The 18,021-nt window shown below is 45.7% G+C and overlaps 1 protein-coding gene across 1 annotated transcript; it reads right to left on the bottom strand.

The window, feature by feature from the left end:
* Nucleotides 1-3,895: 3,895 nt before the first annotated feature.
* gprc5ba (G protein-coupled receptor, class C, group 5, member Ba) lies at nucleotides 3,896-13,747 on the bottom strand. Its single transcript, XM_061090702.1, has 4 exons — nucleotides 13,692-13,747; nucleotides 5,367-6,398; nucleotides 4,986-5,131; nucleotides 3,896-3,940 (listed from the first exon to the last, which is right to left on the bottom strand). The coding sequence occupies exons 2-4, from the start codon at nucleotides 6,394-6,396 to the stop codon at nucleotides 3,896-3,898; spliced, it is 1,221 nt and encodes a 406-aa protein (XP_060946685.1). The 5' UTR covers nucleotides 6,397-6,398; nucleotides 13,692-13,747.
* Between the last annotated feature and the right edge of the window lie 4,274 nt (nucleotides 13,748-18,021).

Here is an 18,021-nt window from a genome sequence, read left to right as displayed (position 1 = left end):
CCTTAGAGTCTGGCAGCACCGGGCCCAACTGAAACTGGATCACACACAGCAGCAGGAAGGAGCGGGCACAGGGCTGTCAGAGCGAAGCCAGATAACAACTGGTTCTGGGCTGCGATTCCACACTGGAGGGAGAAGAGTGGAATCCAACTGAGTTCACACACAGAGAGTCCTGAGTAGACCTGAAATATTATAACTGATGATTATAAGTTGTACTAACACCAATACTAAACGTAAACAGGATGCTCAACATTATTCAAACCCCTAAAACACTTATCTTATGTATGTGAGTCGCTGACTTGGTCTAAAATAGCCCAATGGAATTTTCTTGAGAAGTAGGAATAGCGGTTCGGTCCTTAAGGGGATGGATAAGCGCCGCCCATTACCAGCCAGCCAATAGAAGACAGGAATGACTAATATGATTATTAAAGAGAATATTGCTCAATGTAACACATTGCTACATGAGTACAATTCAAGTATTAAGAACAATCCCGTTTCACTACCCAAGAAAAGAAAAAAAACACAACATCCACTCAAAGTTAACTACAAACATGACACTTTTATTGAGCTTTTTTCCTGAATCAGTTACAGAAACAAGAGATTGAACCATTTTGTCATTTTTTTTTTTTTTTCCTTCTAATCGGGGGAATCAAGTTCTATACATAGGCATGCTGCGTCACTGCACAGTCACAGCTGTGAAAACCAGTATCACCCCTGTCAGCTGCCCCACCGGAACAGTCTGAAGGCAACACTAATCGGGAGAGGACAAGCAGGGACGTGTCAAGCCCAGGGAGGATGGGTGTTTGAACAGGCTGCCCAGGGATGACAGTTATAACATATAGAAATTTTGTGCAAATATCACCACAGTCTATTTGATTTAAACACAGAGACGATACCAGTCGGAAGATTCTCTTCTTTTTTTTTCATTCCCCTTCTGTCTTCAAACTAACTGAGGAAGTTATTATTAGGTCCAGTGTCGTTGGCATTTTGTTCCTGTTTTGGACCGTTTCCCCCTGACGTGAATCTCCTTGCTTCTCAAGAACCAGCTCTCTTTTGTGTTTAAGAAAGCACAGACATTAATGTGTGTCATTTGATATACACAGAACTTATGATTGCTGTCACATGACCTTTTACATAAATAGAGTTAGTATTCAAAAGTACGTCTGAGAAAGGTCTTACATGTAGAAATGGTGATAAGCATGCACAGATAGGTAGTTGACAAGTGCAAAAATCTACGAAGTCACATGTTATTCTTTTTTTTTTGTACTTCACATTGAGTGAAAACATCACAAGAATTGAACCCCCCCTCCCCCCCTCGGCTCCAGAGTTTTGTTTCATAACTGCTGACCATCCAAAACCCTGAGGGACAGTTCTCCTTCATGGGCTGCGACTCACGGATCCAGGGCCCGCAGCCTGTTTCTGAACCAAACAGAGCTCTCTTTGGGCACGGAGCTGGCCTGCTGACCAGTCCTATTTTAGAATAGCCAGTGGGTAAGACATAAACATACAGCAGCAGTGAACAGTTGACCCTTAATCTTTTCTTTCTCGAGGGCTGCTGTAAGACAAGGGGCTCAGCGAAATGACTATTGATGGGCTTCAGATGGATTCTGCCCTCCCTGCTCTGTTTATTATAATTGTATCGCAGTGTAAGTCATTGTTTACTGCATGAAGTGCCAAAAGGTATTCACAGCCGTTATCATTTTTCAGAAAACATGAAAAATAAGTATCCCGCAAAGAGTGGACCACTGTCTTGACCGAGAACACAACCACACTGTAAATCCCTATAAGTGATCATGTATCATGTATTTTCCTGAAAATGAATCAAACAAAAAAAAAGCATATCAAGTGTTGGCAAAACATTTCCAAAAAAATGCAAAATAAAAAAATAAAAAGACACCAGCAGGATAAAAATAAAAGCATAATGTGACAGTAAGCAGTGTTTGAACACAAAGCAAACCAGTTTTAAAAAATACCCCAGAATAAAAACAGTTTGCAGTAGTCAGTTCTCCAGTGGGTCATATGACACTGGTGTCTAAACTCAGCCTACAGTTAAAAAAAAGAAGTAAACAAGCAAGCAAAGCTTTACAGCACTACTATGTACACAGCTCCTCGGGTGAAAGAGAGAGCTGGTGTCACAATGGAGGGAAAGGGTGTGAAACGGAGACACCAGTGAAACAGGAGTCCTTCTTGGCACGTGGACTTGAGCTACAGCCGACCACAGAGAGACAGGAGGATGAGGAGGTGGAGGAGGAGAGAGAGACTCTTCACCAGATAAAGACGACAACCCCACAGAGAAGAGCAGCACGGCCGCCCCCACAGAACACACAGCAACACACACGGGACAGACCAGGGAGGGAGCCATTTTCTCCCACTGAAGTGGCAGAGATCTCACCGTTGCATGGACCCCCTCCCCACCCCCTTCCTCCCTCTCTTTACATCTCGTCCTTTCTACCTTGCACTGTAAATCTGATCTTTGTGAGGCTATGGGATATCTCCGCACCCCAGCCGCAGCCGCCCACCGTCCCCTCACTGTTTCACTGCTGTCTGCACCAGGGTTTGCTCATGCAGTTCTGTGCCTCGCTGGGAACGCCGTGCGAAAAGGAGTAGCTAGCACCAGAGCGCAACCTTGACTTTGAAATCCCGACTCCACCCCCCCCACCAACTCCTGACACGCATAAAATACACAACACTGACGTACGCGCCACACTTAAACACGGATAGAGGAACTAAGAACGGGAGACCATTTCATTTCCTCGCTCTGTTTCCTGCTGATATAAAGTGACAGTTTCTCCTGGCTGCTTCAAAAGCGCCAGTGGCCACCGGAGATGTGGGAGAGCAGCGCAGCAGTCTGACCTAGATTCATGAATCAGTGCCTCCCCGTTGACGACTGATGCCCTCGTTGTCCAATGAGAGTCCACTCCACGGTATATATCTAACAGCAGTTCATTAGCAACTGGTGGTCCCTCGGTTCAGGAGCTCCAAGCTACTTTTGTTGTGTCTGTGGTCACTGGGAACTTCTTTCCTCCAGCGCAGTTCAGGGTTTCACAGTTTGTCTTCGCAAAGTGTCCATGCAGGTGGGAGGATGAGCCGAGGTGAGAGGAGTTTTGTGTCATATTCACAGAGGAGTACAGAGATGGGGAGAGAGGAAAATGGATGGTGGTGGTGGTGTTGTTGGTGGTGGTGGGGTAGGTTTGTTGGAGCGGTCGAGTTGAGATTTTAGGGAACGAGACACGCACGCTCTCCTCTCGTATTCTACTGCACATATACACATCCACAGAGGCTGGATTCTTTTTAAGCGGGCAGTGCTCAAGCTGTACAGTTGCCCATGTGCTTTGTCTTCACCTACACTGTGGATGGATGGAGGACAGAGCCAAATGTTTCCACTTGAGCGCCAGCGTTGTGAGGCGCAGCAGAAAGGACATCTTGACTGACAGAGAGAGAGAGAGAGAGAGAGGGGGAGAGAGAGAGAGCAGGAAAAAGCAATACATTTCACAGTTTTCAAGGATGCTTACAGTGCTCCAGTCTCAGGAGAGGAAATCAGATGAAAAAGAATACTGCATGTTTATATTTTCTGATCTGAGTCAGCGTGCGTTTTGTTTTGTGACTTTCTGGTCACACTTTGAGTTTCTAAAACCCTTCTGTAGAGATTTTTTTGTGCTGGAAGAGCTTTAGCTCTGTCCTCCATACCCTACTTTCCCGCTCAGTCTCACACACACACTCATACATCATAAAAGTTGATTGGCACACAGTCAGTGTTAAAGTCTGTACACAGATTGCGATCCATGTCCGACACAACCAGGCAGTCCCCTCATCCTGGAACCCTCCCTCCTCACTCTCTCCATCCTCTTCTTCTTCTTCTTCTTCATTTCTTCTTCTTCCTCTTTCCAGTCCCTGTAACTCACCACAGCTGCCTCCCTGTGTAGGTTGGAGGGGCAGAGGGCACCTAAGGAAGGAAAAAATGAAGCTTGAAAATGATGAATGTCTGAAGAGCATCATATATTCAGACATGTACAGACAGACACTGCATGCACACTGCAATAAATACAAATAAGCATTCAGTAGCTAACAGCAGTAAGAGATCAGAGAAGGTGATTCGGGTTTCACTCTCTCAGGATACACAGACGCAAATACTCAAACCTCTGCTCGGCTTCTGGTGCATGTTGTCCCTGCAGACATTACTCGGGGCTGTATAAAGACTATAGGATTGTCTGGACATTTTCCATAGAATAATTAATTCAATGTATATCAGTATTTATTAGTAAAGGACAGTGCTTTTGTAAAGAAGCAAAGAAGCAAAAGGTTGTGTTAGTGAAGGCCTTTTCGTTTCATTTTGGTTTGTTTGTTGGTTAGTAGCATTTCACCAAACGTCACTACAGAACGGATTTTTCGCGAAACTTAGTGGAAGTATGCGGTATGCGTCAAGGAAGAACCTGTTAGATGTTACTGTTCTGTGCTTTACATATGCAATGGACCTACATAAGCTCACCTTTCCTTTCAAATGGATGCACAAAACTGTTCAGGCAAACTAATGATATTTTACGCAGAGCAGCTCAACGAGAAGTCTGCATTTCCTTTGTTGACTTCAGCAAAAACCTAGCAGCTATCTTTGGGAACAGTGATGACTAATTGTCTTTTAGTCAGTAGAGAGTTTTGCTTTAGCACTTTTGCATCCAGTGGTGTGTTGAACTTTTGTTTGGCAGTCATTCCAATCTCTCAGTGGACAGATAGCACTGTGGCTTATTAACAGGCAACCATACACAAATCAATATCAGATGAGTGACCATTTGTGACAAACGCATCCATGCATGTGTCCACTAAATACAATACCCACAGGCACGTGAACATACACACGCAAGGTGATAATGCACACACACACTCATACCTCTCCCTCATTCCTGTGCAATGGCGTACGGTCTGGAAACGCACAAATGTGCATGCAGTCTCGTCGGCGTGGTCGAATGAGAGAGTGGCGTGTAAGCGGCGTGTACCTGAGACTGGGAGGATGTACTCACCGCTCCCCCATTTAGGATCATGGTCATCTCGGTGGGCTGGTAGACGTTGCTGCGGAAAGGAGCGCTGGGCCTGGTGGCGGTGTTACTGTTGTGTTGCCCAGGACCGCCACCGCTCCTCAAGCCTGGTATGGAGTACACGGAGTGCCGGAGATTACTCACTATGACTCACAACATCAATCTTGAAGGGAGAAACACTTGCAGTGTAATCCTGCACCACATAAATTTCCTCCTGTACTTATTTCTAGCAACACATGCAAATTTCCTGATGTTCTATTACTCACTTTGGCCTACATTCCTCGAATGCACTGTGTGCACATATTACGCCAGTATGCTATAAAATAATGGATGGTACAGTACCTGCAGTGTTCTCATCGCTGTATCCGTAGCCCTGGTTCTCCACAAACTGCCTGTGAGAGAGAGGGATATCTTCATCAAAGCTGGTCTCCCTCATACGTGTTGAATTCTGGGATGTGTCAAAGTAATCCGGGGCAGTGGGCTGCGGTGGGGGTCTCAGGCAGATGTGGGATTCAGGTATGGCGTAGAAGATAAGCAGCAGCCAGCCCTGAGACACTAAAGCGATGGCCAGTGTCGGATCGTTCCAGTCCGGGGACCTCCCCAGCCAGTCATTTCCGTACAGATAGAAGCCCACCCAGGCCACCCACAGCAGCAGCGAAAGCAGGCAGGTCATCACCAGCCAAATGGCGTTGCAGCGCCACTGGTGTGTCTTCCCACACAGGGCCAGGGAGGCGGCAGTTAGTGCTGCCAATAGGAGTGCTAGCACGTAGCTGCAGGCTAGTGAGAAGTCCACAGGTAGGTACTGACAGGCAGCTCGTCCCTCCCGCAGCACGGTCAGAAGAAGCCACTCAGCAGCAATGATGCCCTGCACAGCACTCAAGCCCAGCGCCAGGCCAGTGAGAGCGCAGCCACCAGGGCTCCGACGCTCCTGGCCTAGCCTGCGCAGACGGACACCCTGCACTAGCAAGCTGGAGAAGCAGACGGCAAACAGGAGACCCCAAAGGGCCCTGCGGAGCAGACATAACGACTCATCCTGATCAATCAGGTAAGCAAAGCTCAGGCCGAACAAGCCAAGGATGCCGAGGAGGAGCAGGAGGAGGGGTCCCACGGCGCTGCGCTTCTCAGCCTCACTGATGTGGCGTAAACGGCACAGCAGGACCAGAGCTAATAAGATGGCAGCCAGGATCCCGCCTGCAGCCACAGACTCAACAGCTACACCCCAGATCGAGTCCAGGTCGCAGAGGAGGGTGTAGGGACGCACAAGGCCCCAGCCACAGCCTCTTGGAAGAGCCTCAGAGTCCTCGGAGTTCTGACTACTGGCACGATGAGCAACAGTCAGCAGCAGCAGGAGGAGGACTGGGTGGAACGCCATTTCTGAGAGATCAACAGAACAGAAGGCAGAGAGGGAGATGGTGAAGAGAAGCAGAGAGGAGGCAATAGAGAAAGTCAAAGAAATGGAGGAAAAGGGGGGAGACAAAGCCAAAAAGGAGTGAGTCATTCTGGTCATAAATGTTTGGAAGGCTACAGAACAGAAGAGAGTGATTTCCACAGTTACCATCCGCCTGTGCAGGACAATACAGACAATCATCCACTGCTGTGTTTTTAGTCAGGAAACAAAGGGCAGTAGTTCAGGCAGAGTGAATGACTGAAGCCTTCCTGAGCACAAAACACACTAAAGTTCCTTTTAACCATTTAAAGGCATTTAGGTTTCAACAGTTTGAAATAAACAACACAAACATGGCTGAAAAGAAACCGACAAACCCAGAAAAGCCCAGATCCGCTGCCTTCAGTTCATTCACAAAAGAGTAAGGTCAGAGGCAGAGTTCCCACAATGCTGCTAAGGAGAGTTTCAGCTGAGTTATTTGTCCAGTCTCGTCCAGTGAACCTGTGACCAGAGCACTGACAGGAAAGCTGCAGCGTCATGCATATTTTAACGAAAAAACAAGAGATACAGAGAAAGGAACTACTGCGGACAAGCAGTTTGACTCACTATCAGGCATCTAGGGCCGTCTAGCAAGGCTGGAGATGATGCACGACATGCTGCACACGCAAATACACAGCGCCACTAGCACGAATACTAACGCTTGTGTACTTTTGAGAGAAGTGTCCCACTGAAAACAACAACAGCATGCATTACAAATCGATTGTCTCAGTCTACCTCTTTCTTTATTCATCACCAATGTCAGACAGCCAAACACACACATTCACACACAAATACTATATTTGTTGGGACGATCAGTGCTGTCACCTGACAGGCTGAGTGTTTTATGGTAGGATGATCTGTATTTAAAGCCACACACACACACAGACACACACACACAGTACCACATCTTGCCAGGTTACTGTCAACCGTCAGAAATTCTTTCCAAGCTGAGTCAGTCACTGGTGCGTTAAACAATCCACTTTAGCAAAGTACAAACACACACACACAAACACACACACACACACACAAACGTTTTTCTATGCTTAAAGCCTTACTTGTCTTTCTGTAGCTACCTCTGCCAAGGAGGTTGTATTTTGGTCTACATTTATTTGTCTGTTAGCAAGTCTGTTAGCAAGGTGACTCACAAAACTACACAACCACATTTTGTGGAGGGGTGGTACATGACCCCAGTAAGACCCCATTTAATTTTGGTGTGGATCTGGATCAGGGGACGGATCCAGACCAGTTTCTTCCCTTTCTTCAACACTGCGAGATCTGAATATTTTCATTGATATTGATGAAAAAACAGACGGATATCTATATATGTGTTTATTTTGGTGAAGATCCAATTACAAATCTGCGACGAGGTAGATGTGGTTTCAAAAGGGGACAGTTGGGTCTATAGGCGGGGGGGTGTTCTCCACTGAGTGCCATTCTAGTTTTGATATTTAAACAAATCTGCCAGTGTCCACAAATAGACTGCACTGCAGTATTTACATACCACATGAAGGACAGTGGATATCCCCAGGTTCCATCAGTTTAAACACACACCAGCCAAAGCTACAGGTCACGCACAGCCCCTCCAGCAGGTAGTTTATTAAATGGGTCAGTCACAGAGAAGAAGACAAACCTCAAGAGGACTGGTCTGATGGATCTGCAGCAAATAGACTAGAGCGGATTTTGACTAGATGACAACGACTGCTGCAGTGATTTCGGCATAAGCGCTTTAAGATACCTGAACACTACCTGCTCAGATTATACAAGAAGTTCCAGCTTGTATAAGCGGTACTTGTATATACCGCTTAAACAAGTGCAATAGAGTAAAGATTATTTTGCAGGAAAGCTCCATAGCAGTAAAACCTCCCCCCGCATCCTTACACCAAGTTCTGTGATAAACTGTCCTGTAGTTTTTGCGTAATCTAGTGTTGTTGTGTTGTGTTGTGTTCACAACTTGTTTCGCTGACCCACAGTGTGCAAGAAGTCTGTTACCACAGCGTCAAACATTCTCCTGGCGAAAGAAAAAGATTTGTCCATAACTCTATTTTGCTGAAATCAGCCAAGTAAAACTATATAGTGTGTTTGAGCTGCTATCCAACAAGACAATTAGTATTCACAGATTAAGAGACTTGTTCTATCCTTCCCTCAGAGCCGCTGGTTATATGTTAACATCAATCAGCTCCTCAGAGAGATGAGTCACCAAAAACATGCATGGAAAAAATAAACAGTGCTGGAGCTGTATACACACACACACACACACACACACACACACACACACACACACACACACACACACACGACAGGGGCGATAGGGGCCACAAATACACAAACACACTCACAATCCTAATTAACAGTGTGTTGTTTTTCTGGTGAGCCCCTGATAACCATGGTAACGCCCCATCTCAAAACGACAGGAATAAAACAAAAGGAAGTGGGGACAAAGAGAGAGAGGCTCACTCCTCCTCAACATGTCGAGCAGACTAGCTGCTCCTCCTCTGTCTTTTTTTGTGTCTTTCTTTGTCGCCGTCTTTGTCACTTCCTATCGTGACGTGACTGTAAAAATCACAAAGTTCAAGTCCAAGCTCTCAACAAGAGACAAGACGCGACTTCAGTCTTTTTCACTCACCCTCTCACCCAGTTACACCCTCTTGCACAGATGGTGGCCCTGGCTGTGATCTGTCAGATGAAGGATGCACACAGAGGTCTGCCAGCGGCCACACATGATCCCATGCAGCCAGTCAGCCGACGTACATACATAACAAACACCTACAGCAACACACACTGGAATCCTCTTCACTGCCTGTCACTAATGACTCATGGAAACAGAAAGAGAGAGAGAGCCTCTGGCCTTCCTTTATGTGCAGTACAGAGGATGCTGCCGCCGTCTCATCCTCCCCATCCCTCCACACCCTCCCATATTTCTAGAAATGTTTCCCTCTCTGTCACTCGGCTCCGTGCAGCCATTTCTGTCCGCCCCTCCATTTAAAACCCTCAGTTCTGTCAGATTTCTATGCCACCTCTCCGCCACAGCAGCGAGAGCGCTCTCATCTTTCTGCCACATTTAAAAGCGTTCTGCGGAAGACTTGCCTCAACACCTTCTCTCCCCACATTTTCTCTCTCCTGTCAGCTCCCCACGACTAATCCCAAGCACACCCCTCTTCCTTCCATTTTGGCTTCTCCTTCTTCCTTTCTTGTTCCCCTTCCTCCTCTTCTCTCACCCCCCCGCTCTGCCTTTATTCTTGCTGTGTATCTTATGTAACTGGGAGAGGGATCCAGCTCCTGCCAGTTCTGCTGCATGGCTGCTGTTTCTCATCATCTTCCTCAGCGCTAAGCAGCCTGCTGGCACCCGGAGGTCCATCTTTGTATTCTGCACATCGCAGGGTTACATGCATTCATTTTGCACGTGTCACTCTCATGCACGTTTGCATAGACTGGCACAATGCCCACGTGTGCAGGCTCTGTGTGTATGTAAATATAAAATTCTGTTTAGTTGCATGTATTATGCATGTGTGTCTGTGAATGCAGCACATTCTCACACAAAGCTGAATTCGGCAAATATGCAGCATGCATTCCTTATAGTGCTGCTGTGAACACACGACAGGGACACAAGTGTGAGAGTGCAACTGTGCAGCGCTGCAGTCGTTCAAATGTGTTCCAAGATCTATAACAAGCCGTCCTGTGCAATTACAACTTCCAACGACTATCAGACATGGCGCACGACCAGATGCTGTGTAATTACCGCCGTGATAATTGGGAGGATTATTGCAATTTGACGACTCACTTCAAATCTCTTTTCTCCTAATGTTTGATTCAGGCAGGGGCAATAATGGAAAGGTGTGTGTGTGAGTGTGAGTGTGAGTGTGAGTGTGTGTGTGTGTGTGAGAGAGAGAGAGAAAAAGAGAGTGTGTGTGTGTGTAGGTTTATTGATAGAAACACAGCGAACCGGCTGTTTAGGTGAGCAGGTCATTCGTGGGTCCTGTGCTGGCATCTGCTTTCTGAAGATGCTATTTGTTACAGACCTCTTCCTGTTCTGACACTGCCTGCATTAACATCTTACATCAGTAGCCGCATGGGCTTACATAATGCCTTAAGTCATAATGAATTAAGCCACTCTGGTTTAAAAATGCATCTGGGCTTCAGATTAGCTTTGGCTGCTCTGATAGGCGAGACACCTTTCTTAAAATACATTGATAATATATCTGTCTCAAGCTGTTCCAGGTTGAATTAACTGTGAATAATTGGCTTGAAGTAGCTTCAAGAGTTGGAGTATATGTTCTGAAGCAACGTTTTTTAAACAGAGGTGAGAGAGATGAGGTTCACTCAGTATCAACAAACGCCCTTAGATATATGGCATATACAGCACATGCTTTCTTCTCTCATTCGTATTTCTCTTTGTTTCTTTTCACCTCATATATCACCAGCCGGGTTTTTTAAGATGCATCCTTTAATAATGTGTTCACACTCCTAACCAGAACAGATAGGTCTCGTTCTCAGTCAAAGACACTGACAGGACATTTGGTTGTTATAAACCGAGAACTTGTGACTCTCCAGAGAAAGCCTTACCAATGCGGCTACAGACAGAAGATCGCAAAGGCTCGGAAAATGCTCGCAAAGGCTCGGAAAATTAGATTTCAAACTCTGCATGTTGATGTCTGCGCGACAAAACCTTTGATACAATTTCTCTGCACAGATTCACTCTCATGTAATCACGTCATTATCAGTTTGATGGACTTTAACGCGTGATGTCAGCCCCAATCCCTCGCAGCTGATTGTGACAGATGACAAGATGGCAGTAAAAGGGATTGAAGAAGAAGAAAGGACAAGGGGAGAGGCAATAGACGTCAGGGTATGACGTGTGTTGCTGATGAAATATTAAAAAGGAGGTGGTGGGGACAAGTTTGAGGGAAAAAATAGACTCACGGACACAGAGGGAGAAAGCAGGCCTTGGAGGGGGAAAAAAGACAAGACATACACACTGGATGGCGAGACTGAAGAGGGGAGGTCCATTCACTGCATCGGCCTCCAGGGTGTCACCAAGAAAAAACTGACAGTAAAAATATTTCCCCAGCCTCCTCAAACACCCCTGGCCATCCTAATTAGGCCTCATTACCATGTGACTGGGCTCACAGCAAGACCGTATGCTAATTGACTTGGCAATTAACAGTGCCAGTGTTTAATCTCAAATCCCCCCCGCCCCCCCTCACTCTCTTTACATCAACAACCAATGGGGCGATAGGTCCGGTGTGAAGGCATCCCGAACCCACAACCTGAAACCTGAGGCACAGACCTCTGTGTCATGGGTTGAGCTTCCATGTAATATCAATAAGCGCCTTCCCTTCTGTTGATGAATGGAGGGGTTTGATCACAGGAGCCCAGAGAGATCAGATCGGGCTGGAGTGAGATAGTGATCATGGGAGCGAGAGAAACAAGGAGCAGCCGGATGTGTGGAGGAAGAATTGGAGCGCGCCTTATGCCTGGAGCGTGTGTGTGTGTGTGTTGTGTGTGTCTGTTAGTTTGTGAGTGTAATAGGAAGAGAGGTGAGCACAAACACAAATAGGAAAGGAAAAGAAGGGAAGATGAATCTGCACATCAGATCATACACTCAGCTGTGTGATGGCTATGTAAAGAGGCCACACACGCACACACACAACCTTGTACTGCTCTCATAGTGAGGACCCTCATCTGTGTATTGCATGTCCTAGCCCCTGACCTTAACCATCACAACCTAAATGCCTAACCCTAAACCCAAACCAAAATTCTAACCCTTACCCAAAAAAACAAACGTTAACCCTCAAACAGCCATTTTGCAAGTGGGCTAGAAACCGGCCAAAATGTTCTCACTTTCCCAAAATGTCTTCACTCCGTAAGGTCTAGGTCCTCACAAATGTATCTGAACACACACACACATGCACAACCATCCAAACAGATGGCATAAGCCCCGTGGAGATACTGTATCATCCTCTGTTCCCCAGAGTCAGCTAACTAACTCATGAAAAGCAAAGCCTGAGAATAAATAGCGCCACTGTGCAGAATATGGATTGATGATGGAGAGCAGAACACTCCAAAACAGGCCCCGGAGCTTTCTGAGTACACAAACACTGCACTGACAGTGACTCCAGGCTCGGGTATCATCTGTCCACTGACCAGTCCATACATCGACATCCATTTCCATACTAACTTACTTTGTCTAATGGGACCCAAGTGGGTATTTAAGTGCAATTTCTCGAAGTGTTAGACATCCTGCAGCGCCCTGCCTCTGCAGGCCAGCATGGGAAGGACATGTCTTATAAAGGGACACCCTTGGTTTTTAGCTGACCTAAGTAACAGCTCAATGCAAACACACATTTGGAGAATGCTCTTTTTTCTTTCTTTTTTAAGCACACACACATACACACACACAAACACCCCACCACCACCTCCTCTCAACAATGCTGCCCACATGGGAGGGTCCCTAGGGGGTTCTAGAAGGGTGTGTTTGTTTGAGGCAGCAGCAGTAGGACCATTGTTACTGAGTTGTGTGTTTGTGTGTTGGTGTGTGTGTTGGTGTGTGCGTGTGTGTGTGTGTGTGTGTGTGTGTGTGTGTGTGTGTGTGTGTGCGTGTGTGTGTGTGTGTGTGTGTGTGTGTGTGTGTTTGTGTGGGAGCCAGGGAGATCCAAAAATAGAGAATGACATCTTACACGCAAACCACAGAATATAAGAGTGATTGACGCTCCTAGAATATCCAAATGAATTGAGGGATGAAAATGGAGGCGCAGCAAAAAGAACATCAACCATTTCCTCGTCTCAGCCAATCAGACGTTACATTTCCTCACAGGTCAAAGTCCTCCACAGACGCGTCTTTGGTTCAGCTTTACATGATTTTCTCTAATGCCTTTCGAGGTCAAGCCCACGTGTGACAACCCCTGTGCGTAAATATGCGTTTTTCATGCAACACATCTGCAGAACTGCGCGTCCTCTCCGCTCCACACACACACCTATATGCATTTGGTGCATCGCCTTCATCCATGTCAGTGATGCAACTCTGTGGTGACAAGCCCCAAAACAGCCTGAGAGCACAACACACAAATATAGATACCGAGTTCCCCCCCATCTGGATCCACTGGAGAGAACTGGAGAGAAAACAGTCCCCCCCTCTCTCTCTCTCATTGCATATCAGCCATGTATCCTCAAGGATATCACACTGCCCTGCCCCCCCCTCCAGTTCCTATAATCAATATCCTGAGGGCTCCATGCTGACCAGCACGTACCTTTTATCGATGTAAACAAATCCGATCGTGAGCGATGGCAGACGCTGGGTCGTCGGGGTTAATGGGAGAAATAATTTCAAAGGAAGAAAAAATTGTCACATTTCGGAACAAGCCGTCTTTGGTTGTTTCACCCCCACATCCACATGGAGCGGATGAGTCCTCCTGCTCCGCGCTGCCAGCCGGAGGGACCCGGTCACTCAGCCCGTCGTCCTCAGAGGAGGGATCGGCATCAATCCCGGGTCGTGATGGGTCCAAAAACGTGTAGCAAGCACCGGGACTGTCAGGGTGGAAACGTGCAGGAGATTCTCCCCCTCTAAGGCCTTTGTGTAGCGGTGCGCATCTTTGACTTCCACTGCACCCAGCTCCGAGGGCGCAGAAGCCAAAGTGAATGCAACGCTACGGGTTCCGCTGGAATCTCTCCTCGATGTGCAGAACCACACCAGTGATCTCCTCCTCCTCCTCCTCTACTGGTGCTATACTGGTGCTATTGGGCCGTGTGTGTCGCTGGGTGACCGAGCTGAGGATCACTGCTCCCGGCTGCACACCTCCCGACTGAGCGCATCACCAGGACTGCGCTCCGCGTAACGTGCGTAATGGTAATCCCTCTCCGCACACACACAGACACACACACACAAACACACACACACAGGGAGAGAGAGAGAGAGAGAGAGAGAGAGAGAGAGAGAGAGAGAGAGGGAAAGTGACAGCTCCCCAGTGACGCCACAGTGTCTGTCCTCCCTCCCTTTAACTCTTTAACTCTACAATAAATGAATTGGAGCCTGTCAGGAGGAGGCACCTTATTAAATCATTTCTAGACGCTTTCTCTTACACACACACACACAAACATAAACACACATACACACACACACACACGGTCTTGATGTCACATCCACGAAGTGTACGCACAATTGGTATTCGCGAAATTCTGCTTAATTCCAGCTGGTGCTGTTTTGATTTTCACTCGGTCAATGCGCTAAATCATAGAAAATATGCCAATAGTGTCAAGTTAATCAATTAAGATTTCATTTCCGGTGGTGTCTTTCAAAAATAAAGTTCAAGTTCGTTCCCCTAGCTAGCCACTATTCTAAAAATAGGTCACCCATCTTCATTGTAGAAATATGAATACAAATCTGTTTAAGTGTAGCGACAATATAAATGGATGGAAGGTTTAGTCCACACAAAAAACTTCTGGAGTCTCAGGGGTAAACAACTTTCATATTCGAAACATTCTAAATATTCTGACCACCATGAACAATTTAAGGTTCAGTGTATTGAGATCCCTCAACATGTGGACGGAAGGCACAAAGTGATGGAAGCACAGACCCTGGTTTGCCTAATTTGCCATTTGAATCCTTGAGTTTGTTTGAATATCTTTGTGACTCTTATTTTGAAAGAAATGTGGCCTCTATTCCAGGCCTACACTGATTATGTCCGGGGGCTTGACGCAGCTACAAACTGCTGTGATGCTTATTATTTCTCCCTCTGGTCACATGCTTGTCGCCTCAGCTGCTCCAGTCCATCTACCAGGGGGGGCTTTCAGGGAGCCCCCCGCCGCTGCCCCGGCCACCTCACACCCCCCCTCTCGGTGTCCCATCCTGCCTTAATCCTGGTGCACGCTGTGAGCGAATGGAAGTGATTTGTGGCAATGCTGTCACAGTTGTATTTGGGAAAACTGTTTTCCACTGCAGTCTCCATACTGGAGCATGTGTGGCAGCCATGACACCTCCTCTATAGTCAAGAGAGCTGCCATGTGTGTGTGCTCCTGGTTTCAAATATTACTGCAAGCCCCTCTCGGATTGTGAATACTCCAGTGATTTGGAGGCGTTAATTAACATTTTAACATTTGCGTGCTAATGGCACCAAACCGTATCCTGCAGCAACATGAAGGAGACCCATAGGAACCAACGACCAGCCACCCTCACATTTTACCCACTTTCTGCGTGGGACAGCCTTCTCATAGCCTCTTTCCCCCCCTTCACACACACACAAAACGCATAAATACATGCAAAGTGAGATGACATGCGGGCTCTGGGCAGTAAGGAGGCCTATCATACGGAGTGGCAGCTGAGGATGTGAGACTAATCTGACAGGTGCAGGCTGGGAGAGTGACAGCATGGGAAGAGGAGGAGGGGTCGCTGCTTGAGGCCGAGGAGATTAATGGGTCTCTCTCTGTTTATCAGCAGACAGGCTCGGAGTATATCATCAATGCCGGTGCTCATACTTTATACAAGTATTCGGGAGGTCGTGCACAAGAAAAGGGAGTCATTCATTACTCTGCTCCACACATAGTTAATCACCATAACTGGATTTGTAAGAACATGCCTCTCTAAATCCCTCGTCAGGATAATATGCAATTAAGGGAGTTTATTAGGCTGTTTCCTTTGTGTTACTAGTTGAGTGTGGAGCCGGGAAGTTGAAAGAGACATTTTGTGTTGTAGAAGCTGGGAGGCTCATTTGGAGAAGTGAGCGGAACTATTACATCTGCAGGGACACATCACCGACTGTAAGAAGTACTGTGCACGCTTTTTAGTTTTATTAGAGAGTCTGATGAGAAGAATCATGCAATACTTCTTGTCCGTATCGTTAATATGTTGCAGGATTCAAGCGCGAGTTAGCTTATCATTAAGACTGGAAGGAACTAGCCTGGTTCTGTCAAAAGGCAATAAAATCCACCAACTAGCGTTTCTAAACCTCAATAACTAACGTGTTGTATCTCTCAGCTGTTTAAATCAAGGAAATACTGAAATGCACTGAAAAAACAGACTGTTTACCAGGTCCCATGTGTTGAAACTTAAAGATTTAGCTGACTTAAAAATATTATTGCTTGGTAATGGGTGCATTCACTATCACTACAAACAGACTAATAGATCTGTTCAGGTCAAAAACACTCTCTTGTCTTTCTTCAGATCGTATAAATCTTCCACGTTTGCAACACATCCACAACCTCTGACACCGTGACTTAATCAAACGGACAACAAGGAAGTCTTTAATTAATGAATCCTTTGAAGTGTTTTATACAAAGCCTGGTTCGAGTTATATAGTAAGTCACAAACAAGTGTTATTCTTTTAGTTTAGCCCTTTGATACACAACATGGGTGCTCGGTTTCTATTTTCTATTTCTTTGCACTGAATGAATTTCCTCATTCAGTATTTCAGGTCTTCCCCAATTAACTTGTTTTGGATCATCAAAAAATCCTTCCACATCTGAGTCAGTAAGTCAGTAAGTCTTATTTTACAATCCATGAGTGGGAAAGAGAAATATTTTTAAAAAACTAACTAGCTGTTAGCTAGCTAGCTTCTTTTCTGGCTAACTAACCATAGCTAGATCAAGAAAATGAAACTCAAAATTTAACAGACTATACTTAATAGACTGATTAATATGCACTTGAAAATATGCTTTTGATTTTCTTTATCAAGAGTGTTAGTCTTGCTGGTCGCAATCATTTCAGACTTACGGTTGAAATGGTCACAAGATGCTGTATGAAAAACAGGATGAGGAAGATGAGGAGCTAATTCTTGGTCTTGCTTCTGTCTGAAATCTCTGATGCTGAGGACGTAGACTTAGTTCCACACGATCAAACTGGAGCTGTGGATGTTTCTTGGAATCCAGCTCTAACTTAAGAAGGCTACTTTGATAACATAGAAGACTAATCTTCTATAACATAGAAAACTCATCTTCTACTGTAGAATAATCATCTCCTTTGTCATCAAAGGAGCTTTCTCCTTAATGAAGAAGGAAAAATAAGCTATAAAAGATTATAGTAAAGAAACACCCAGCCATGCATGTAATAACACAGGAAATTAATAGGGGTCATTTTTTTACCCATGTTGTGGATTAGAAAGGGTTTACATAGCTTGTGTATCAAAGGGTGAACTTATTTAGAGTAATCACCTGAACAACTAAACTCGACAGTGCAGTAAATCAAGGAAACTGTCGGTGCTCGGGCCTCAATGACACACTACAATTAAGGAGATGTGTGTTTCATGTACGTGGATTGAAACTGTGGAATTCTCTGGGCAAAGATTTAAAATTTTGCTCAAATGTTATTCCATTTAAGAAAAAAATGTATAAAGGAAAAAATAATGAAAAGGTATGTACTTATTAAGTAATACTTATGATAATTGATATTCATTAATGTATCATTAATTTGTTATACGACTTAAGTAAACTGAACAATACTCTCAGAACGAGAAAAAGTATTTTCCACAATGTTAAATGATTCATCTAATGTACACAAACACATATTTAACATATGTAAGTGCCACCATCAGATGGAGACTCAGATCCCAGCAGCCAGTGGAGGACTTCAGTATTTATAGAGGGTGACAA

The sequence above is a fragment of the Limanda limanda genome, chromosome 17 (assembly GCF_963576545.1).
Source record: "Limanda limanda chromosome 17, fLimLim1.1, whole genome shotgun sequence".
Classification (NCBI taxonomy): Eukaryota; Metazoa; Chordata; class Actinopteri; order Pleuronectiformes; family Pleuronectidae; genus Limanda; species Limanda limanda.
Note: the sequence above shows the minus strand (reverse complement) of the source record. Positions and strands in the feature narration are given on the sequence as shown.